Below are 25,333 nucleotides of genomic sequence, written 5' to 3'. Positions count from 1 at the left end.
ACCAATTGAGAAAAAAAGACAGGCTTCAGGTAAGTATCAAAATACCAAGTTTTTACAGGTAGAGCTGGATCAGAGGCTGGGTCCCTCCACACCAATGACCAGCAGTCAGCGACATGGGATGACCAGCTATACGAGGTAAAGAACAAGGCCCTGGACCTACCACAGCTGCCTCTCCTCAGAGAGCAAAGAGACACCCTAACCAGGACAATTAGCACCATGGCTGAACCAAGCAAGGGTCTGTAGATCTTTGGTGCCACCTGTGTTCTCTCTCCATGTAAGCAGGGTGTACCTGTGCCTTTCTTACGGGGTGTGGTGAGGCGGCTACTGCTGGGCTGAGCACAACAGGCCTGTAAACGTGGGGCTGTCATCACCTTAGCATGTGCTGGGCACTGCTCACTAGCTTGGCTCGTTGCATGGCTGCAAGAACACTAACTCCATAAGGTGAGCGGTTATTATCACCTTTACGTACCAGAGGTTAAATAAGTCGCCCAGCGTTGGAAATGGAGCCCAGGCCAAGCTCCTGGGCAAGAAGCCACACAGCTTCTGTGGGGCACAGCAAGTGTCCTCTGGGAACATTCCCTACCCCAGACCCTACACATCTACATTCCTCCAGAACTGGGCACTGTGCCTTCAGGGTCACAAGGAGGGACTCAGCCAATACAGAAAGACGGAAAGTGTCTGAGCAGTGCCTGGGAAAGACGCCAGAGGCGGTGCTGTCGCCAGAGGGCTGTGCTCCGAGGCCACGTACAGGGGCTGTGCCTGGCCAACGTCCATCATTCCTCCAGCCCTGACTACTCGGCCAGGTCACAGGGGTCACACGCACTGCTGCGGGAGGAGCTAAACTAAAGGCCAAGGGCTCAGGAGAGGACAGAACAGCTCTTTCTTCAGCAGGAAATGCCCTTCTTCTGTTGGGGCAATTAGAAAATGGGACTCAGGGCAGTGGACTCACTGGGGTAGCACTGAGCAAACGGGACACTCCTCTGAGGAGTGAGAGCTGGCTCAATTCATTTTGAGAGGTCGTTTTTTCTGGCCACCACTGTTACCTCCTCTTCTTTTAAAATAAATTTTAGTTTAACCAACAAACCTCTTCTTGGTAATCAGAGTCTCTGCTTCCCAGAAGCCTACTGGAACCCAGGGTTCACTGGGTTCACCGCATACTTGGGCAGCAGGAAGTCTGCTGCCCTAACTTCTGAGCAACAGAGAGTTTTGTTCCAAACCAGGCACCACAGAGAGAAAACTTTTAGGCAGAGGAAATACTATTTTAGGCAGAGGAAATAATAGCAAAAAATAAGACCCCAGGGGACCAAACCACTTATGGGCCAACTTGCCCCATGAGAGCTCTCTCATCCGATGGGGCCAGCCGGGTGGTCCTCCTGAGCACTGAGGACGGGGCAGCCCCGGCCCTGGACCAGACATGGGCACTAGGCCACATCAGGCCCGAGAGCAGACCCCTGGGCTGGTAGAGGCTGGCAGGCAGGCACACTGGGCCAGAGAGGTGTATGAGGGGTGGCGTCCCAGCCTAGGGCTTTCACCTCAGCTGCCTGGGGAAGATGATCCCCTCGACACTCAGGTATGTGAATGGAAAGACGGGCACTGACAACGGCACTTCCACAGTGCGGTTAGTGGACAGTGCTGGGAAGAGCAGGGACAGCAGAAGGAGAGCGGTCGTTTACGCGGCAGACAGACAGACAAGAGTTCTCTCCGTCCGTACGTCACGTCACTACGTGCTAAGCTTCTGCTCCCTCGGGCTCTCATCAGACCCTCACGAACGACCGCCAAGGGGAGCCAATAAGTGGTACGGTCTGTTTTCCAAAAGAGGAAACCAAGGGTCAGAGAGCGTAAGGACTTATCCAAGACCACAGGGCCGGTAAGTGACAAAGTCCAGTGACATCTGGCCTTCAGTCTGGCACAGTGACAAAAGGACCTGAGCATTCATTTTAAAAAAAAATTCTTACTCAGATATGCAATGAGGTCTGAGAATTATGTCAAAGTGATATGGGGGTAAGTAATCAGAGCACAGATAAAACAAGATTAGTCATGAATTATCATTTTAACTGGGTGGTGATGTGTACATGAGGCTGTGTTGTATTATTCTCTCTACCTTTCTTTCTCCATAATAAAAGGTTAAAAAAATATCTCGATGCTCAACAATATAACTTGATGCCTTAACCCCCAGGAGTCTGAATCAAAAAAGAGAAAAATGGTAGCGTCTTGTGACAACGGAGATTAGCTCAGGGCTCTGACTGTAAGCTAGATCCCAATGACACTCCACCAGTTTTCAAATGCTGGTGTAGGCTGGAGCCCTGCCATAAAGAGATATGGTGACTGCAGAGGCCACTCCACCCCCTGACCCACCGGATAAGCGGTTGTGGTTTCTCAGAAGCTGGACTGCAAACAACTCAAAGAAACAGAATGTGTCACACACATTCTTCTGAGAGACTGAATATACAAACGGACAATAAACGTTATAGAAACAGGGCTCTGATCCACAGTCTGCAGCAACCAGCCCAGGGAACCAACCCACCACCTAGAGTAACCAGCCCAGGAAGCCAGACTGCTACCTATAAGTTAGACCTGCAGGAGGTCAGACCACTATCTCTAGCAACCAGCTCAGGAAGCCAGCCATAACCTCTGTAATAATTGGCTCAAAATGACCAGGTCTTGGGCTTCCCTGGTGGTGCAGTGGTTAAGAATCCGCCTGCCAATGCAGGGGACACGGGTTCGAGCCCTGGTCCGGGAAGATCCCACATGCTGCGGAGCAACTAAGCCTGTGTGCCACAACTACTGAGCCCGAGTGCCACAACTACTGAAGCCCGCGCGCCTAGAGTCTGTGCTCCACAACAAGAGAAGTCACTGCAATGAGAAGCCCGCGCACTGCAATGAAGAGTAGCCCCCGCTTGCCGCAACTAGAGAAAGCCTGCATGTAGCAACGAAGACCCAAAGTGGCCAAAAATAAATAATAAAATAATCTCTTTTCAAAAAATGACCAGGTCTTGATTAATAACTGACAGCTTCCCTAATTTTTGTCCCTGCTTCCAACTTAGGACCAACCAGAGAAAGCCAGGTGTGCTCCCCCAACCAATCACAGCCTGTCCTGCTTCTAGACTGCCCGCCTCCAGCTTCCCGGGCCGACGGCCTCCTATCAGGGCACAGCTGAAGCCTTCCCTTTGTTCCTCTATACAGCTTTCCCACTCCTCTGCCTGCCAGCAAGTCTCCAAAACACAAGTCCCCCTGTTAGAGCAAGCTCTGAATAAACAGCCCTTGCCTGTTCTCATCTGAGTGATCTTCACTTATGTCCACACTCCGTACACGTGGGACTTGGTTCAGCACCCTGTTCCCGGCAGGGGTGAGGAAGGTGGCTGAAAGGCACGAGCAGGCCTGTGGTGCCATCAGAGAGATGACTCCAGCCACTTTCGTCCGGCTCACTGCAGCCCTCCTCCGAGTCCCCAGCACCTTGCCCCTGGAGTGTGACACAGCCTCCTCCAGCCTCCCAGCGTCCACCCTAGCCCCCCACCCGTCCTCCACATGCAGCCAGGGTGAAGCCAGATACCCGCACCACCACCACCAACCTGGAAGCCACCAGTGGCTCCCGTGTGCCCCCTCGCTCTACTCTCGGTCACGCTGCCTTCCTGTCACTCACACCCCCACTCAGCACCTGCACTCGTGATCTTCCACGAGGATTTCTGAGAAAATCCCAGCATGAGAAATGCAGCCTATGGTCTACATAACAATTCCTATCACCCTACTTACCAACATCCTGGATCTTCTGAGGTGAGTTCCCACCCCCACCCCCAGCCCTGGGACCTGAGAGTAGATGGTAGGGGGAGGGACATACAGGAAGGAAGGGGCAGCAAGGTGCACGTACTGGACGTGGAGCAGGAAGTACTCTGTGCCAGGTGCTTCCCCTAAGTTCCCTGTTTAACACTCATGACTTTTCCATGAGGTAGGTAAGATCTCCTCTATAACACAGAAAGCGGAGACTCAGAAAGTAAAGAAAACAAACAAACTTTCCCAAGTCCCTGATTTGAACCTGTGTCTTCAAGAAATGGCTTCCCTATTCCTGCCAGTGGTGTGTGTGGTAATCCTGCTGAAGAATCCACTCCCAGCCCTCCACACACCCACACACCCTCCCTTGTGGTTGGGAGCCAGTACAAGACACTTCCTGGAGCAAATGAAGGCCACACTTTGGGAGAGCGTGGAGCACACAGAGGCCCTGGCTCAGCAAATCCGCACTGGCCTGGAAGGACTGCTGGGAACCATCTGGCCCCCCTGGGTTCCTGTGCCGCACAGTCATCAAGGGCCGGCTGGAACTTGGACAGTGAGTCCTTCAAGAGCCAGAGATGTGAAAGCCACAAGAGTTTGTTTCCTCGTGGCTGCAGAGCTTCCAGAACCCAAAGACTGGTCTGAGCACATCACAACTGCCTGTTATGAAATTCTGTATGTTGAAAAATTCATCAAGTTGCATTTGAGATGTTACTTTTCATGCTAATTTTATGCCACTTTTCAGTTATGGTCACAAGCCTAATCCCCCTTGATTAACTGGAAAGGCAAGCAGGCTGACAGCGGTAAGCTTATTAACTGTTCATCAGGGCCAAAGGGGAGAAACGTACAATGAAATTATTAAAAGCAGGAGGAAAACTTACTTGGAGCCAGCGTCTAATCATCGCTGAGTCCTCCTTGGAAGGAGGTGCGTATAAACGTGACTGCAGATCCAGGATGGAATACTAAACGGAAAGGTGGACAGCATCACTGCCTCACCACTAACACGTGCCACCCAGCGATGGGTCTGAGCCCTGAGGCCGGCAGAGACAACGGCGCAGAAGCGGTCATGTAAATCCGCAGGAGAAAAACAAAGCTAGGATGAGGGCAGATGAGAGGTTTGACAAAACCGGAAAATATCTGTCATCCATAATGTTCCTCTGACACTGTGTTCCCTAATCTGTTTTTGGTACGTGCACTTCAGTTCACGGGTGTTTTGCCTGAACGTCATATTACTTATTCTGCCCGCTGAAATAATGTTAAGTCTTAATTTTTTAATCTAAGATTTCAGATATTCTACCTAATTTGTCCTGAGGACAAACTGTATGTGACAACTAAGTGTGACACATGACTCTGGGGTGGATCCTTTGCTAAAAAAGACAATATTGGGACAACTGGAGAAAACCCAATGGGGTCTGTGGACTAGATGATAGTGATGGATCAATGTTAATGTCATATTTTAATGGTTATCCTGCAGTTATTCAGGAGAATGTCTTTGCTAGAAGGAAACACACCCTAAAGAATGTAGGGGTGATGGACTTTCAAACTGGTAACCTACTCTCAAATGATTCAGGGGGGAAAAAGTTCTTTGTACTATTCTTACAACTCTCCTGTGAGTTTGGAACTATTTCAAAATAAAAAAATAAATTTAAAAAGCAACCCTAGGAGCTTCAAGCAAGGCAGGCCCTCAAAGAATCGGGCACTGACTCAGAAGGCAGCACTGGGCAGTGCTGGGGCCCAGAGCCATTGTGTGAGAAGGGGCTACACAGCACACCATACTCCCAGGGGTTTCTGCTTCCTGCTTTGTAAGACGAGGAGGCTGGACCCAATGATCCCCTAAAACCCAACTTGTTCAACCAAACAGAACCAGAAAGACCAGCCCCAAAATAGTTTAACAAGGTGAATAACTTTGAGAGACTCGTTGCCATGAAACTGTGGGCTGTGGCAACTTTCTGCTTTTGCCCAGCAGAGCCACATGATCAATGACACACATTCCAACCCAGAGTCAGGTTCAGGTTCAGGGCCCCCTCAAGCCCTGAGCTGGGTAACACCATTCCCCGACATCATCATCAGGAATACCTACTTCCCAAGGGGACCTGGGCCTCCTTCGAAGGCTTCAAAATTCAGGCTTCCATGTTTGTTTTGTTTTTAGGAAATTGAACTAATGAAACTTCCCATAACTACTTGCCAACTCTCTTGGGAGTCAGACTTCAAGAAGGGGGCCTCTCCAGGTAAGCCCAGATACAGAAAGGATACTTTTCCTGAATGCTGCATCTATTTCCTTAGAGTCCCACAAAGATGACGCAGGGCCTTATGAGACCAAGAGAATGAGATACATTTTGGAAACCTGTTTATCCCTCTACATGGATACTTACAGGCCACGGAGCACACGGCACACATTATATTCATGAAGCTCTGGGGTTTAGTGACGATCAAGGTTACAAAGCTACCAAGTAGCAAAGTAGGTTTAAATGCAGATTTTTTTTTAAACAGCTTTGTTGAGATGTAATTGACATACAATTTTTAAAGGGTACAATTTAGTAAGTTATGATACACATGTACACTCTTTTAAAAAATTTTTTCTTGCTTGATTTATTTTTTAATAAATTTATTTATTTATTTATTTTTGGCTGCATTGGGTCTTCATTGCAGTGCACAGGCTTCTCATTGCTGTGGCTTCTCTTGTTGCAGAGCATGGGCTCTAGGTGCATGGACTTCAGTAGCTGTGGCGCACGGGCTTAGCTGCTCTGCAGCATGTGGCATCTTCCCGGACCAGGGCTCAAACCCGTGTCCCCTGCATTGGCAGGCAGATTCTCAACCACTGCGCCACCAGGGAAGTCCCAATACGTATACACTCTTGAAACCATCACCACAGTCAAGATAATAAGCATATCCATCACTCCCTAAAAGTCTCCTCATGTCTCTGTGTAATCCCTCTCCCCCACCCCTCACAACTCTCCACTATACCATCCCCAGGCAACCACTGAACTACTTTCTGTCACTACAGTCATATATGCGTTGTCTAGAATTGTTTATATATGGGTTCATACGGTATATACTTTCCTTTGTTTGGCTTCTCCACTGGACATGACCATTTTGAGATTCATTCATATTGTAGCAGATAGCAATGGTTCATTCCTTTTTATTGCTAAGTAGTAGCCCATCAGATGGATAACACAACAGTCTATTTATCAGTTCGCCTGTTGATGGAACAAGTAGGTTTTTTTCAGTTTGGGGCCATTACAAGTAAACCTACTCTGAAGACTTACGTGCAAGCCTTTCTGTGGACATGTATCTTCATTTCTCTTGAGTCTAAAAACAAGTACATGAGAGAGAAACGGCTGTGTCAGGAAACTGCCACACTGTTTTTCAAAATGTTGATATCATTTCACACCCAACAGCAGATGAGAGCACCAGTTCTTCCACTGTCTTGCCAACACGTGACACACGCAGTCTGTGAAACTGTAGCCATTCTGATAGGTGTGTAGTAGTCTCTCATTGTGGTTTTAGTTTGCATTTCCCTAAGGTCTAATGACAGGCTGAGCAACTTTTCATGTGCTCATCTGCCATCCACATAACTTCTTTGGTGAAGTGTCTGTTCAAGTCTTTTGTCCCTTTTTTAATTGGGTTGTATGCTTTCTGATTGTCGAGTTTTTTGAGTCCTCTATATGTTCTGGATACAAATCCTTGATCAGATATGTGATTTTCAAATATTTTCTCCCAGTATTTGGCTTGTCTTTTCATTCTCTAAGTGGTGTATTTTAAAGAGCAGAATTTTAAAATTTTGAAGTGCAGTTATTGATTTGTTCTCTTATAGATCGTATCCAAGAAATCTTTGCCTAACGCTAGGTCATAAAGGTTTCTTCCTATATTTTCTTCTAGAAGTGTGACAGTTTTAGGTTTTATGTTTAGGTATATGATTCATCTTGAGTTAACTTTTGTATATGGTGCAAAGTATGGCTCGGGTTCATTTTTTTTTTTTTTTTTTTGCAGTACGCGGGCCTCTCACTGTTGCGGCCTCTCCCTCTGCGGAGCACGGGCTCCGGACACGCAGGCTCAGCGGCCATGGCTCACGGGCCCAGCCGCTCCGTGGCATGTGGGATCTTCCCGGACCAGGGCACGAACCCGTGTCCCCTGCTTCGGCAGGCGGACTCTCAACCACTGCGCCACCAGGGAAGCCCCCTCGGGTTCATTTTTTTGGAATATGGATATCCAATTATTTAAGCATCATTTTTTTTTAAATAAATTTATTTACTTATTTATTTTTGGCCGCATTGGGCCTTTGTTGCTGCATGCGGGCTTTCTCTAGTTACGGTGAGCGGGGGCCACTCTTCATTGTGGTGCGCGGGCTTCTCATTGCGGTGGCTTCTCTTGTTGCAGAGCACAGGCTCCAGACGCGCAGGCTCAGTAGTTGTGGCTCACGGGCCTAGTTGCTCTGCGGCATGTGGGACCTTCCCGGACCAGGGCTCGAACCCGTATCCCCTGCATCGGCAGGCAGATTCTCAACCACTGCGCCACCAGGGAAGCCCTAAGCATCATTTTTTGAAAAGACTATCTTCACTGAGTTGGCTTCACATGTCCGTCAACAATCAGCTGTCCATCTACGTGTGGGTCTACTCCTGGACTCTCTATTCTATTCCACTGACCTGTATATCTTTCTTTATGCCAATACTACACTGCCTTGATATGGCAGCTATATAATAAGTCTTAAAATCAGGTAATCTTAATTAACCTAATTAATCAGAGTTAATCGTCCAAGTTTGATTCCCTCTTCAAAATAGTTTTGGCTCTTCTCGGTTCTTTGCATTTCCATGTGAATTTTGGAATCAGCTTGTCAATTTCTACAAAAAAACCCTGCTGGGATTTTGATAGGGACAGAGTAAAGGGACAAAGTAGGTACAGTAAGTCCCCTACATACAAACCTTCAAGTTGCAAACTTCCAAAGATGCGAACGTGCCCAGAGAAAGGACAAAGAGAGACAAGAGGAAGAAGAAGTAACTGAAGAATTGAAGAGATTCACAACACAGGAAATGACAAGGGCGTTTTCTTTATTTGAGGAGGCACTGTTTTTGAGGCACAGGACCCGGACGTAGCACGGCACACGAAGGGGCAGCAGCCATTCAGCGCGCAATCCAGTGCTACCGTGTCATCTATGACAAGAAAAAAGGACCTACTACCCAGACATCACCAGATCGGTTTTTCAGGAGGGTAGATAGAACTGAACCCAGCAAGGAACCAGAACCTGTGCCATCAACGTCAGGCTTCAGTGAAACTGAAGCTTGCCCTCCATCTCCTATTGCTGACGATCCTTCAGCCCTACCGTCTCCTACCTCCTCTCCCTCCTCCAGTCAGTAACTCTTCTTGCCTGTTCACTCGATGCCAGCACCTGTATGGAAGGTGTTGTACTGTACTGTCGTACTTTTCAAGGTATTATACTGTAAGATTATAAATGTTTTCTTTATTTTTTGTTTGTTTTTTATGTATTATTTTTGTGAAAAGTATTACAAACCTATCACAGTACAGTACTATATAGCCGATTGTGTTAGTTGGGTACCTAGGCTAACTTTGCTGGACTTACGAACAAATTGGACTTAAGAACATGCTCTTGGAATGGAACTCGTTTGTATGTAGGGGACTTACTGTAATTAAATAGTTAATCCCGCTAGGGGATTGTAAGTAAAGAAAAAAGTATTGGCGACCTCTGTAAGTTAATGATGACTCAAGAAAGCAGACTTGGGGGCTTCCCTGGCGGCGCAGTGGTTGAGAGTCCGCCTGCCGATGCAGGGGACACGGGTTCGTGCCCTGGTCTGGGAAGATCCCACATGCCGCGGAGCGGCTGGGCCCGTGAGCCATGGCTGCTGAGCCTGCACGTCCGGAGCCTGTGCTTCGCAACGGGAGAGGCCACAACAATGAGAGGCCCACATACCACAAAAAAAAAAAAAAAAAAAAAAAAAAAAGAAAGCAGACTTCCTTAGCAAGGAAACCATGCAACAGAAGTATGAGACACACCCCAAAACAATAAAACAATGGTGGCATGAGACCCACATCCTACCCATATCCTGACTCAGTAAGTTAATGATTCCTAGGACACACTCCTCTGCATGTACTAAAAACAAAAATCTAAGGAAAAGGTGACACTATATCAAAACCTGAGATGATTTAGCATTTTTAGCATATGTTACCGCCTTTTTGCTCATTTCCATAGTGCCACGACAGTCCTGGCTTGACCAAGTAGGGACAAGAAAACTCCCCTGGCCAACCTGTAGGAGGAGCTGATGATGGAAGCCTGCCGTCTACTGTAGAATGAGGAAGAGGGAGGCCTTTACCCCCTCCCCACTTTTCCCTTGATTATAAAACTGTGGCCCACTAAGTTCTCGGCACATGGCACCCTCTTGCCCGTCTGCTACTTGTAACCTCACAAGCGTCCTATTCTAATAAATCACTTCTTATCTATCACTTTGCCTCTCACTGAATTCTTTCTGCACTGAGACATAAAGAACCGGAGCTCCTCGGAGCCCTCCCCGAAACGCCACCTAGCGGTTTCAATTTGACTGAAATTGAGTTGAATCTATATATCATTTGGGGAAAACTGATATCTTAGCAATACTGAATTTTCCAGCCCATGAACATGGCATGTCTCTCCATCTATTTAGATCTTCCTTAATTTCTCTCAGCAATATTCTGTGGTTTTCAGTTTACAGGCCTTACAAATTTTTGTCAGATTTATTCCTAAGTACTTCATATTTTTGATGCTATTATAAATTGTGCTTTAAAAAATTTTTCAGTTTCTGATGATTCACTGCTAACACACAGAAATGCAACTGATTTTTGTATATCTTGTATCCTGCAACTTTACTAAGCTCATTTATTAGTTCTAGTAGCTTTTTCAAAGATTCCATCACATTTTCTATGATGATCATGTCTGTGAATAGACACTTTTATGTCTTCCTTTCCAATGTGGATTTTTGTTTTTTCCCTTGCCTGAGTGCACTGGCTAGAACCTCTAGTACAATGGTGAACAGAAATGATGAGAATGGATGTTCCTGTCTTGCTCCTGATATTAGGGGAGAAGTATTCGGTCTCTCACAATTAAATATGTTAGCTGTAGTTTTACATAGATCCCCTTTATTGGGTTAAAGAAGTTCCCTTCTTTTCCTACTTGCTGAGGGTTTTTTTTTTTATAGATTTATTTATTTATTTTTATTTATGATTTTTGGCTGCACTGGGTCTTCGTTGCTGCGTGCGGGCTTTCTCTAGTTGCGGCAAGCGGGGGCTACTCTTCGTTGCGGTGCGCGGGCTTCTCATTGCAGTGGCGGCTTCTCTTGTTGCGGAGCATGGGCTCTAGGCACGTGGGCTTCAGTAGCTGCAGCACGCAGGCTCAGTAGTTGTGCTCACAGGCTCTAGAGTGCAGGCTCAGTAGTTGTGGCGCACGGGCTTAGTTGCTCCGTGGCATGTGGGATCTTCCCGGACCAGGGCTCGAACCCGTGTCCCCTGCACTGGCAGGTGGATTCTTAACCACTGCACCACCAGGGAAACCCCGGTTGTTGTTTTTTTAAATCAGAAATAGATGTTGGATTTTTCAACTCTGTGCAGACAGTTGTTGATTCCTCTCTCCTGCTCTAAGGCCTGAGGTCCTGTTTATCTTGTTTACACCCTGCCCCTGAGGGTCACTTTCGTTTTCTGTAAGAAACTTCTGCTTCATCATGCCAGGGTAGATGTTGGATTTTGTCAAATGCTTCTTCTGCACCTACTGACATGATCATATGGTTTTGCTTTTTTAGTTTGTTAATGCGGTGAATTACATTGATTGATTTTCAAATGTTAAACCAACCCTGCATTCTTGGGGTAAACCCCACTTGGTCATATTACATCAGCCTTTTTATATATTGCTGAATGAGATTGGCAAAAATTGTGTTTAGAATTTCAGCATCTACATTCATGAGGGATCTTGGTCTTTAGTCTTCTCTCCTTGCAATGTCTTTGGTTTTAGTATCAGGATAACGCAAGCCTAATAAAATGAGTTGGGAAGCGTTCCCTTCTCTTCAATTTTCTGCAAGAGTGAGGGTGGAATTGGTATTACTTCTTCCTTGAATGTTTGGTAGAATTCACCAGGGAAGCCATTTGGGCCTGGAATAGGCACTATTCCCAGCCCCGTGTGAACATGCCACATTGTTTCCCTAATTCTTTCTTTCAACTGGTTCTTTCCTTAGCCTCAGGTAGTTCCCGTGCTGATCAGTTCTCAGCTGGATCCTTGATGCGGGTGGAGGGGCACTCTATAGATCTCTACTTTTCTCTCTGTGCATCTCTCTTCTCTAGTACAGTTCTCTGTCCTACAAACCCTAGCTGCTTTCATCTCCTTGAACTCTCAGCTCCATCTCCTCAACTCAGAGTGTCTGTCTAGCTCTGCCTGGTTTCCCCTGTGCCATGGCCTGAAAGTGCTCTCACAGCAGTGAGCAGAGGCAACTGTAGGGCGCACCCCAATTCTCCCTGTGGTATAGAAAGATACTTGCAGGTGGGAGGGAGGGAGAAGCAAGAGGGAGGAGATATGGGGACATATGTATATGTATAACTGATTCACTTTGTTATAAAGCAGAAACTAACACACCATTGTAAAGCAATTATACTCCAATAAAGATGTTTAAAAAAAAAAAGAAAGAAAGAAAGATACTTGCTCTTTGTCCCTGGTTCCTGGCACAGAGCTCCTAAAACACTTGGAATTTCCTAAGTGATAAGGTGATAGGCAGGTCTTTTGTTCTAATGAGATGACTCTTGGCAGGTCCCTAAATAACTTCAGGATGGGGGCTGGTTGCCAGGAAGACCAAGCCTTGATTACATGCCTGGAACTTTCAGCCCCATCCCACAACTCTGGGCAGAGGAGACTGAGCTAATCACCAACAGCCAATGATTTAATCAATCATGACTACGTGATAAAACCTCCATTTAAAAAATCCCTAAATGTTGAGATCTGGAGCGCTTCTGGGATGGTGAACACACCCAGGTGCTAGGAGGATGGAGCACCCAGAGAGGGCACGGAGGCTCCAAACCAGCCCTGCCCCCAACAGCCTGCCCTGTGCATCTTATCGATATGGCTGTTCTTGAGTTGTAGCCTGTATAGTAAACCAGCAAATGCAAGTAAAGTGTCTTCCTGAGTTCCGTGAGCCATTCTACCAATGTATTGAACCTGAGGAGGGCATCATGAGAACCCTGATTTATAGCCAGTCAGAAGTATGGGTGGCCCAAGACTTGAGACTGGCATCGTAAGTGGGGGCAGTCTCGTGGGACTAAGCCCCTCACTCCAGGTAGGTAGTGTCAGAACTGAATTGAGTTCTTGGACACTCAAGTTGGTGTCCAGAGAACTGGGGAGGCAGTGCTGGGGAAAAAATGAATATTTGGTGTCAAGAGGGAAACACCCTCATGCCTACCTCTCAAGAGATCACTGTCCTTCACTGACTAATGTCCGGTGTTGCATGTTTTTGTCCATTTTTTGATTGTTTCAGACAGGAAGGTAAATTAGTCCCTGTTACTCTATCTTGGTCTAAAGTGGAAATCCTCAAATCCAAGTCTTCTTAACCACCACTCCCCAGGCCTCCTGTACTTGCTCCCATCAAGGGGGCTTATACTGGAATCGTCTGATTCCATGTCTGATTCCATGTCTGACTCACAAAACCCAAGGCGAAGCAAAAGTTTATCTCTGTGTCAAGTTTATCTCTTGCACAGAGGCCTGGCCCACTGGAGAGTCTCAGGAAATGGTGCTGGATGGCCACATGCTTGTACACAAGCCCTGGTTCAAAATCTAAGGTGCTCCAGTGCCAGGAAGAAAGGCCAAGGCTTTATACCAGGACATCAGAAAAAAAATCGAAATTCTTCACTAGCCAGAGATGTGGGGAGTTGGTCTTCCCCTAATGACAGTAAAAGGAGAGCCCAAGCAAGAGCCCAGAATAGGAAGTGCTTTGATAAAAGGGACAAATGCTCTGGGAAACTGAAACTTGCAGTTTCAAATACTCCTTTGTTTCATCATACACTGAGAACCTAAATATTTTTCTAGTTGGTAAAAGGGGAATTTCCTAGGAATCTCTTCAAAAGATAGGAGATTAATAGGGCCTCCCTGGTGGCGCAGTGGTTGAGAGTCCGCCTGCCGATGCAGGGGATACGGGTTCGTGCCCCGGTCTGGGAGGATCCCATATGCCGCGGAGCGGCTGGGCCCGTGAGCCATGGCCGCTGAGCCTGCGCATCCGGAGCCTGTGCTCCGCAACGGGAGAGGCCACAACAGTGAGAGGCCCGCGTACGAAAAAAAAAAAAAAAAAAAAAAAAAAAAAAAAAAAGATAGGAGATTAATAATATTGGTCTTGCAAGTTTTTACTTAACTTTAGATAATTTCATTCCATCATCCCTCAGTTTAAAAATCTCTCAAATAACATTAACACTTGGAAACAAGCTTTTCTCTCTCTCCCCCTTTTTTTTTTAATGAACGATGGGAGCAAACACCTATAGTTCTATCCTGACTACTCTAGCCATAACCATATCTTGATGCACAGAAATGGTACATAAAGTGTGAAGAATAAATCAATTCCTAGACACATTTTCCAGGACTTTCCTAAGTTAGGTCATGACAACTTGAAAGGTCAAATAAAAGCAAAACCACTTTCATTCTTAGTGCTCAGGCATCACAGAGCTCCTTCCAGTGAGCTCTGAAACTTCCCCTCAACAATAAAGCTCACACTCAGGACTCAGATGAGAAACTAAAAGGGAAAAGGAACTGTCACGTAGGTAAAATTAAGAAAAGCATGATTCTGCCCATCACTAAAGGACATTGAGGGCCAGGTTTAAAGTCCTGCTGTGTTTTTTTAAAGAGCAAGAGAAGGTAGCTTGACAGAGGTAATATTCCCTTTCCATAAAGGAGGCTCTCACCAAGGACCCCAATCCACCACAGTACAGGCAGTTAGAGCAAACATATTTTCACCAGAAGGGGAGTCTCAAACACAGCAATAATTATGTCACTCTCCTGCTTCAAATCCTTCTAGAAGTCTGCAATATCCACAGAATTAAATTTAAAAAAAAAAAACCCATTACTATGGGGTACAATTATGAGTTCTTCATAACCTGTAAACCTACGTACCACAAGAACCTGTTCTCTTCCCACACAGCGTATGTTCTCGTCCAGAGTTTCCCAAGGTTTGGAGGTCAATTAAGTTTGGACACAGAAGATTAAACAGAGTTTAAAAGAATTCCTTACTGTAGGGCCCCTCCAAGCTTTTAATTTGTTGATGCGCACCGTCCAGCTCCCAGAATTTTCTGTGAATACCTCACTGGAGCAGCCGCTTCAAACCCTGCCTCTTCTCTAAACGCCACCCTCTTAAGCCTTCCTTCCTCTGCACATCAGGAAGATACCGCTTCTCTACTCACTGTCTTCCCTCTTACTGCCCTTCCCCCCTCAGCTCCTAGGGATCTGGCTTCTGCCTCTGTCAGGCCACAGGCTGCAGTTCTCGCAATGTGTCACCTCGTCTTGGGTCCCTTCACCGGTGCACCTAGGGCCCCTCCCACACCTTTCCCCACCCCTCTCGACTTAGCTGACTACTTCTTTTGAAAATTAAAAATACAGAAAGACAAAAACATAGAATAAAAAACAAATACTTAACTTCTTGTTAATCAGTCAGAAGGACAACCATTAGACTATGCTGACAATGCCGTGTTTACTTTAAGTCTTTTTTAAAATAAAAGAACAAAACAGGGTAACGACGAAGTATCCTTTGATTTCTAGCTACAAAATGATCCCACTCCTCCTCTCCCCAAAGGCAAGCACACTTATGGTGTACTGCACATCCTTCTAGAATCCACTTTTATATTTTTACACACAGATGTACGTATTCATGAACAATAAAGATCGTGAAGTTTTAAAAAAACACTTAGCACAATGACATCATACAATAGGTATAAGTTGTCAACTTTCTTTTTTCACTCAACAAGATCTACCCTTACTGACAGTCAGTAAGATCTACCATTGATTTCACTGATCTATCAAAACGGATCCTCTTGCTTCTCCTGCTACCCTCCAGTTATTGAAACCTGGTCCTGTCTCTGAGTGTTCCGCATGTGTTATCTTATTTACCCCTCCCAACAACCCACTGAGAAGATGCTCCCAATGCCCACAGCTGGCACAGGGCAGGGATGGCACTTTACCAATTTGGCCAAGTCCAAGGCTGTGCCCTTCACCCCTGTGCTAAGGTGCCCTCTTCCTATCAATAGCCAGTGCAGCGCCTTCCGTGCCAGGTGTTTTGTATGTACTATGTCTCTTAATCCTCTGAACCACCCCAGGTGTGAAGTACAAATAATTATCCTCATTAGAGAGATGAAGCAACTTGGACTGGAGAAGGTGCTAGAGCTTTGGTGTGAACCATGACTATCCAGCTTCAGAGTCCAAGTTCTTAGCCACTGGGCTAAACTTTAGATTTACTTTAAAAAAAAATAAAAAGTTGAAGATGAGATGAGAAAGGTGGGCTGGCATGAGATGGTGAGAGACTTGAATGCCCAGGTCGGCAGTACCGGTTGACTGGGTACATGGTATTAGTCCAGTGTCACTAGTCCCTGATCACACGGTGGCAGAGCAGCCTGGGAACAGGGAAACGATACTCACAGTCATGGACCTTATAGCAGTGCTTCTGCAAGCGCTGGACGTCCCACTCCTCCAGCACGCCGTGAGTCATCAGCAGCTGCAGGAACCGCCGGTGGACATCAGTCATGACGCCCACTCTCCCCGTGCTGCCCTGCATGGATGGTGGAACTAAAAAAGAAGCAAAGGCAATCCAGTCACGTCTGAGCACACCAAAAGCAACGTTCCATGGTCTGTTCCAATTTACATTAACAGATAAAAGTTTGTTATGGTTTTTAAAATCTAGTTCATCACACTGAATAGTACAAAGATGAAAAGGACACGAGTCAGGGGTGAGGCAAATTAGTACTGGGCAGTGGTGAGAAGTGTGGACTCTGGACGCAGCCAGAAAGCCTGGATTCACAGGCCGCTCCACCACGGAGGTGTGTGAAACAGGGACTCTTAACCTCCACGTGCTTCAGTTTCTGATCTGTTAAGTGACAATAGTGATAGAAACGTCTTCCCTAGAATTACTATGAGGATTAAATGAGTAAATACACATAAAAGCCTTTAACAACTGTAAGTGGAGTGTAACCTTTAAAAATTGTGAATCACTCTGTTGTACACCTGAAACTTATATAATATTGTATATCAACTATACCTCAATAAAAAAAATACATATAAGAGCCTGGTAACAGACTAGACACTAAAAAAAAATTTTAGCTGTTTTTACTAGTAGATACTTCTGGGTCTGAAACTTGGCTCAGCCTCCTACCAGATCTATGGCCTGCGATAAATTTAGCTGAGGCCCCATTTCTCACTATAAGATCAGAATAACTTTCACTGCTTAGAGGACTACTAGTAAACACTTAATAAATGCTAGTTTCCTTCTCCTTTCCCAAACCACTAATAAAACAACTGTCATGCTAGGACTGCAGGGTGTTTTTGAAAATCTCCTGCTCTCTACTAAAACGCTATCTTTCCACAAACCACAAAGATCAGAGCTGATAAAAGGACTGCACAAGCCCTGATCAAAAAGCCTGCCCCTGCCACAGAGAGGTGGCACAGTGCAGCGGCTAAGACCTCAGGGTGAGAAGTAGACAGGTGGCTTTGAGACTTGTGCCTGCCAGACCCGTCTGATCTTAAGAATCACCTAACCTGCGTATTAAAAATGCAAATCCCCAGGTCTTTTCTGGAGGTTCTGACTGCAGAGGGGCTTGAAATTCTGAGGTTTTAACATCCACTTCAGGTGATGCTATGATCTTATAAGAAAGTCGCTGTTACCTTAGGCAAATATAACACACACATTTTTAGCTAATATGCTTAATCTCAGTCTTTTCTTCTATAAAATGGGGATAATACGATCTTTAAAGAATAAGATGCAGTTTAAATGAGATATGACTACCAAGGGTTTGCCAAGAACTAGCTCTAGGAGATACGCAAAAAGGTTAGTCACTGTTCTTTTTCAACGGCGTCATCAGCTGGGCCTCAGAGCTGGGAAGATGCACCATCTCATGACCAGCTTCTCTGACTGCCTGCTAGCTCTCCTCGAGAATATCTCACCAGCATCTCAACCTCAACCCATCCTAAACCAGACTCATCTTCTCCTTCCTCAACCCCTTCCTCCCCCCAAGTCCTCTTCGAGAATCATCTGGTTTGGGTGTTACAGTCCACGCAGACATACAGACACCGCAGACCTGAGCATCAAACCCTGACCCTCCTCTCCCCTGAGGCTGACTAGATCCAGCCGGTCCCCACGTCCTGCCAAGTCTATTTCCTATCACTAGGATCAGTACCTTCATTCATCCATTCTATTTTTAGGTACTGAGTACCCTTATTTGCCAGTGATTGTTCCAGACAAAAGAACAGAATACGCTGGGCTGAGGAATTCGGACTTTTACCCTAGAAACTCTGGAGATTCAGACTTTCCAAACTAAGGGTCTTTAAGTAGATGATAGAGCCAGGCTGTTAAACCAGATCAAAAACTTGTCAAATTGAATAATTAATAAAACCTAGCTATATGACATAGAAGTTACTTCTAAAACTAAGAATGCCAAAAAATTTACAGTAAAAGGATAGGAAAATATACACTCTGTGAACTAACCAAAAGAGAGCTGGTGTGGCTATATTAATATGACACAAAATAGACTTAAAGGCAGAAAGCATTACTAGAGATAAGGATGGTCCCCATAAAATGATAAAAAGGTTCAGTTCCAAAGAAGCCATAACAATTTTAAGTATTCAAGCACATAATAACAGAACCTCAAAACAGTTAACAGACCTACAAAAATAAACATACAAATCCATAACCATAGTGGGAGATTCTAACATATCCCTCTCCATCACTGATAAATGAACAAAAAAATGTGTGTATAGAGAAGATTTGTAAAACACAACAAAAAGCTTAATCTGATGGACATGCATAAAACATTGTACTCAACAGCTACAGAATACCCGATCTTCAAGCATACCTGGAACAATTTTGCAAATTGCCACATATGGGTCAGAAAGCAAGTCTTAGCAAACTGTAAAAGACTGGTCTCATACAGAACATGTTCTCTGACTGCAATGCAATAAAGGTGGGAACCAGAAACAGAAAGAAAAGTAGAAAAACTGTTTAAAATTTAAGAAACACACTCCTAAATTATCCTTTTTCAAAGAGGAATTGTTAATGGAAATCAGAAAATATTTTGAACTGAAAATAAAATATTACACATAGAAATTGGTGGGAGGCAACTAAAACAGTAGAGAGAAATTAATAGCCTTAAATGTTTATATATATATTTTTTTTGGGGGGGGCGTGAAAATTAGTGAGTTAGACATCCATCTGAAGAAGCTATAAAAATAATAACAGCAAATTAAATCCAAAGAACGTTAAAGAAAGAAAATAATAAAGACCAGAAATTAATGAAATAGAAAATAAGTGCATATCTGAAAAGATCAATAAAACCAAAATTATTCTTTGACAACACTTAATAAAAGTGACAAACCTCTGACAAGATTTTCCAAGAGAGAGAAAACTTATAAATAAATAATATTTGGAATGAAAAAGGGAAACTAATTGCAGAGACAAACATTTTAAAAAGATATTATAGACAACTTAAAATAAGCTGTATTTTAAATATGTACAAAGTCATAGGAAATTCACTCAAAACTGACTAAAGATAATTTAGAAACCAAAACAATTTCATAACCATTAAAGACATTTTATGGGAAATTTATCTTCCCACAAAGAACACTTCAGGTCCCAATGGATTTATCAAGAAATCCTACCAAACATTCTAGAAACAAATCATTTCAAATGTTACATAAACTATCCCAGAGCCAGAAAAAGAACAAACCATCCCCAAAGCATCTGATGAGGCTGACATAAATTGGGCACTGAAACCTAATAAAGACTTCAAAAGAAGGTAAAATGAAAATCCGTTATCCTTCATGAACATAGCAAAAATGTTAACACACCGAATCTAGCAATGTAAAAAGGACAATATACTGTGATCGAGTGGTTTATCCCAGCAATGGTTAAACATCTGAAAGTCCATCAAATGTCATGTCATAAAAAGAAATGAAATCGAGTTATTTACAGTGAGGTGGATGGACCTAGAGTCTGTCATACAGAGTGAAGTAAGTCAGAAAGAGAAAAACAAATACCGTATGCTAACACATATACATGGAATCTAAAAAACAAACAAAAAAAATGGTCATGAAGAACCTAGGGGCAAGACGGGAATAAAGACGCAGACCTACTAGAGAATGGACTTGAGGACAAGGGGAGGGGGAAGGGTAAGCTGGGACAAAGTGAGAGAGTGGCATGGACATCATACACTGCCAAATGTAAAATAGATAGCTAGTGGGAAGCAGCCGCATAGCACAGGGAGATGAGCTCGGTGCTTTGTGACCGAGGGAGGGGTGGGAGGCAGGGAGACGCAAGAGGGACGGGATATGGGGACATATGTATATGTATAACTGATTCACTTTGTTATAAAGCAGAAACTAACAACCATTGTAAAGCAATTACACTCCAATAAAGATGTTAAAAAAAATGTCATATGTCAATAATATCTCAATAAAGCTGTGGCGGGAGAGAAAAACCAATCAGTGTGACCCACCACATTAACAGAAAGGAGAAAAAGCATACAATCATCTTAATAGATGCAGAAAATATAGTTGATAAAATTCAATATTTGTTCATACTAAAAACTCTTTAACAAACTTGGAATAGAAGGAAACTTCTACAAAAACCCACAGCACACATAACGCTTAAGAATGAAATGTTCAAAGCAATCACTTTAAGATCCAAACTGATCCAATGCAATTGAATCAATACAATTCCAGTCAAAATCCTCACAGGCTTTGTACATGTCTGTGTGTGATCTGACAAGATGGTTCTAAATTTTACATAGAAAATGTAAAGGCAAAGCAGCAAAGACATTCTTAGAGAAGATAAAGGCAGGAGGACTTGTCCTACCAGGTACCACGACTTATTATACAGGTAGAGTAATGAATAATGGGTGATAATGGTACAGAAATGGACAAATAAGGCCAATGGAACAGAATAGACAACTAAGAAATAGAAATGTATACATATATGGATACTTGATATGTTGAAGAAATGGAACTCCAGATCAAAGCAGACTTTTCAATGAAAGGTGCCAGAACAACCCATTATTCATATGTGAAAAAAAATAAAACTAGACCCTTACTTCACATTATGCACAAAACTCAATTCTTGAGGATTAAGGTCATAAGAAAGGAAATACAATAAAACTTTTAGACAACAATATAGGAGTATAACTTTATGACCCAAAGGTAGGGAAAGCAGAATTTCTTTAAAAGATATGAAAAGTACAAACCATAAAAGAATATACTGATAAATCCGATTTTGTTAAAATTAAGAACCTCTGTTCATCAAAAATACAGAAAGTGGGGGAGAGAGAGACAGAGACAGAGAGAGACAGAGAGACAAAAGACAAGCTCAAACTGGAAGGTATCTGAAACACATTTAAGCCACACACAAAAGATTCAGAATATATAAACAAATCTTACAAATCAGTAAGGGGAAGGCAATGTAAGAGAAAAATGAGCAAGAGAAAATTTATGAAGAGAATGCACAAATGACTAATACATACGTAAAGAAATGTTCAATGTCATCAGGCAAATGAGTATTAAAACCATAGTGATTAATGTCTTACCCATCACCAGAAAGGCATAAATTCTTAAGAATGGCTGAGGCTGAAACTTTCATCCACTGCTGGTGGAGTATAAGCCCTTATAACCACTTCAGACATTGATTTGATATCACTACAAATCTGATATGCCCAGAAACCTATTAGGTATATACCTTACAGAAACTTCCATATTTACCCCAGGAAGTATGTTTATGAAACATGATGTAATAGCAAAAATCTGGTAACAGTATAAGTGCCAATCAACTGAAGAACACCTACATAAAGACTTTATAATCATACCATGGAATTCAAAACAGCAATGAAGTAGAGCTACTCATAGTAACATGGATGCATCTCATAAATGTAATGTTATGTGCAAAAATCAAGTCACACAAAATATATATTCGGATCCCATTTATATAAAATCTAAAAACTAGCAAAATCGTACACTGCATTCATGAGCGATACATAGATACTAAAAAGTACAAGGAAAAACAAGGGAACGATAACATAATATTTAGGGCAGTAGTTATCTTTAGGGAGGGAAGAAAATGATTCAGTGGAGGCTTTGAGGATATGACAATGTACTATTTCTCTTTTTTTTTTTTTTTTTTTTTTGTGGTACATGGGCCTCTCACGGTTGTGGCCTCTCCCGTTGCGGAGCACAGGCTCCAGACGCACAGGCTCAGCAGCCATGGCTCACGGGCCTAGCCGCTCCGCGGCATGTGGGATCTTCCCGGACCAGGGCACGAACCCGTGTCCCCTGCATCAGCAGGCGGGCTCTCAACCACTGCGCCACCAGGGAAGCCCAACAATGTACTATTTCTTAACTTGGTGGTGTGTGGATGGTGTTCACTGTACTTTTGTTCTTCAAACTTATATCACACATTTTTATAGGTGGGTAACTTAGCTTAATAAAAAAAAAAGAAAATTATATAAGTATGTTAAGAAACAGCCAAAATAAATGTTAATAAGAAGGAGGTATAGAACAGTATACAATGCTATAATTTGGGGAAAAGGGGTGGGAAAATGAGGGTGAAAGATACATATAGGCTTGTTTATGCAGAGAAGTCAGTTGTCTCTATGAAAGGGGGGTGTATCACCATTCAAATAATTTAAAAATAGAAATGTTTGTGGAATAAGCAAATTTCAAACATAACTATCTGGGCCAAGTGCTAGACACAGTATTAATGTTTCACATTCACAGTCTCATTTCATCCTCCCCAGAACCTTATGAGGAAAGCATTACTGATCCCATTTTACAGATGAGGAAACTGAGGCTGAGAGAGCACAAGGCGACACAGCGTTAGTGATGGAGACAGGGAAGTGACCATACAAAAGCAGGGTGAGGAACTGTGGCAGCCTCAGGCCGAATTAATGAGAAATATGAGTGAACGATAAAATTATGATCCAGGTCCCTTATCTGCAATTCTCAAATCTCTAAAGTTCTCAAAACTAATCTTTTAAGTTTGAAAACCTGCTCTGACCTCAGATGAGACTATTTATGGTTGTTGTTTACCCCCTTCGCGTAAATATGCACATATTTAGCTGTGAGAAAAGTAATGTATTTGATCACAAGACATTGCCCCAGACCCCGCTGAAGATATGACAGAACATATATGCGCCATATTACCTTTCGAAAATCCGAGAAAATCGGGGTTCTGAACACATCCAGCCTCAGGGCTTTAAAATAAGGGGCTGCGGACTTGTACAAAGTAAGAAGTTCTGTACCCAAAATAGAGGGGAAGCACAGAGGCCGGCGAGACTAAGAGGGTGATCAGTGAAGGCCTTATTTTACTTATTCAGTTTACAAAGAATTTTGTATTTTGCTTTTTCAACTAATATTATGATTTAAAGTATTTTTTCACCTAATATTACGTTTTTAAAATGTCTGCGTGTGATGGACGAGCTTCCGGTCTACCTAGCTCTGCCGACCCTGTCGGGGCCTCAGTTTCCCCATCAGGAATTGAGAAGCCCCAGCCCCCGGGCCCCGGAGCCACACTGTGGCACAACACGCGGACCGACCCCCGGGGCCTGACCCCCACCGGCCGTCCGCCCCTCGCCTTCCTGAGCCACCCTCTTCCTTCCCTGTCAGCATCGCGCCCCCGCGCCCCAATTACCCACCGCAGCGCCCAAGCGCAGCCCACACTGCCGGCGGCGAAGGCAAAAAGGCGGGCTCGGGCCCTCCCTCGGGGCGGGGCAAACGCGGACGCGGCGTTCCCATTGGTGACTGTAGCAGATTTGTCCCTCCCACCGGGCGACTCACTTCCTGTTCTCCAGCCCGCGCCGTTTCCTTGGAGACGCGGGATCCTTCAGTTAGGGCGGGAGTTCGCGCATCTAAGCGGCTCTCGGTACCTTACAGGAAAGGGCTTTCGCTTCTCGTCCTCCGCCTGCCGCTCCGCAGTGGCACTCCGCGGCCCAAGAGGGGGAAGAGCAAGAGTGCAGTATGCCCTCTTCAATGGGCGCGATTCCGTGGGCACAAGTTAGTGCCCTGTCCCAGGCCTCAGTTTTCCCATCTGTAGAACTGACAGTGTGGCCTCATGGTCAAGAAAGAGGCCTCTGTTGTCTTATAGCGTGCGCTAGAATCTTGACTGTCACTTACTAGTTGCCAGATCTTGGGCAAGTCATGGAGCTGCACTGAGCCTCAGGTTCTTCTTCTGTCTAGTAGGGATAATAATAGTCCCTAAGAAATAGTGTGTTTGTGAGGTTTTAAGATATAACGGCACCTGGAAGTGCTGATTAAATGTTAGCTACTGTCCTACCTGGGTATTGTTGTGAGAAGTAAATGAAGTTATTAACAGAGGTGAACGGACTGTTTTGCGTCTCCAGGGCACTCACTTTACAAACGTTTGTATTCCAGTCCCTGGTCTGAGAGCTGGTCGTGCAGTCTAGCAAGGGCAACAGGTAACAAGTAACTAATTATAGACCAGTAGAAAGTGCAAGTGTCTATCCCTGTGATGATATCTTCAAGTCCCTACTTTGCCGGTTACCACTCCTGTGGTCTTGGACAACTTCTGAATCTCTCTGGACCTCAGTTTTCTCATCTACTGCGGGAGGAAACCAAAAGAGTACTGTGGTTAAAAACTTGAGCTCTGGAGCTGGACTGTCTGGATTTCAAACCTGGTTCTTAAACTCAGAATCTCTGAGACCCAGGGCAAAGTACTGAAGCTCTCTGCCTCAGTTTGCTCCCTCTATAAAGCAGGATAATAATAGCACTTTGTTGATAGGATTGTTGTGAAGATTGAATGAGTTAATACATGCAAACCACTCAGAAGTGTGTCTGGCACATAGTAAATCCTCAATAAATGTGAACTTCCATTACTAATAAAGTACCTTATAAATTGTCCTAGGGGCAGTCGAATAAGAAAAGGACAGCCCTAATGAGACCATCCATGTTTTATTTACTCTGCACAGTTTTGGCAAACTTTCAATTCATAATCTATATTTAAAGTTGAGGCATTTCATGTGAAACCCTAGGGTATCTGACAGCTCTTGAAAAATGGGGCAATGTAGTGACAATCAGCCAGCATTCTCCCATGGCAGTGCTTGTTCGGAGCTTGGTAGAGACTACACCCCTTCGTAATGAATTGTGTGCTTTCCTGGTGTGTGGAGAAATAAAAACTGAGGACCACGAGTAGAAAACGCTGGGGACATTTCAGGATCAAAGGGACAAGAAAGAAGGTAGAAAGACAAGAAAGAGATTCAAGACAGAGTGGTATCGGGCAAAATAGGTAGGAGAGAGTTTTGAGAAGCAGGGAGTGGTCGGGATCTTCAGCGCTCTGGAGAGGGCAAGAAAGATGTGACCCGAGTTTAGAATATT

General features: G+C 44.3%; 1 protein-coding gene across 3 annotated transcripts in view; it reads right to left on the bottom strand.

The window, feature by feature from the left end:
• NSMCE1 (NSE1 homolog, SMC5-SMC6 complex component) overlaps positions 1-23,718 on the bottom strand; it is a 36,099-nt gene extending 12,381 nt beyond the window's left edge. Inside the window, exons 1-3 of one of the 3 annotated variants that reach the window (XM_082600514.1) lie at positions 23,638-23,667; positions 23,147-23,238; positions 16,391-16,537 (exon numbers count right to left, since the gene is read on the bottom strand). In XM_082600514.1, the coding sequence (XP_082456640.1) occupies positions 16,391-16,526 (136 nt within the window). In that variant the 5' untranslated portion in view covers positions 16,527-16,537; positions 23,147-23,238; positions 23,638-23,667. Of the gene's footprint in view, positions 1-16,390; positions 16,538-23,146; positions 23,239-23,637 lie in introns of all 3 variants that reach the window. The other 2 variants (XM_082600513.1, XM_082600515.1) reach the window with 2 other exon arrangements.
• Between the last annotated feature and the right edge of the window lie 1,615 nt (positions 23,719-25,333).

This window comes from Mesoplodon mirus (assembly GCF_964341445.2).
Source record: "Mesoplodon mirus genome assembly, chromosome: 15".
Taxonomy (NCBI): domain Eukaryota; kingdom Metazoa; phylum Chordata; class Mammalia; order Artiodactyla; family Ziphiidae; genus Mesoplodon; species Mesoplodon mirus.
Note: the sequence above shows the minus strand (reverse complement) of the source record. Positions and strands in the feature narration are given on the sequence as shown.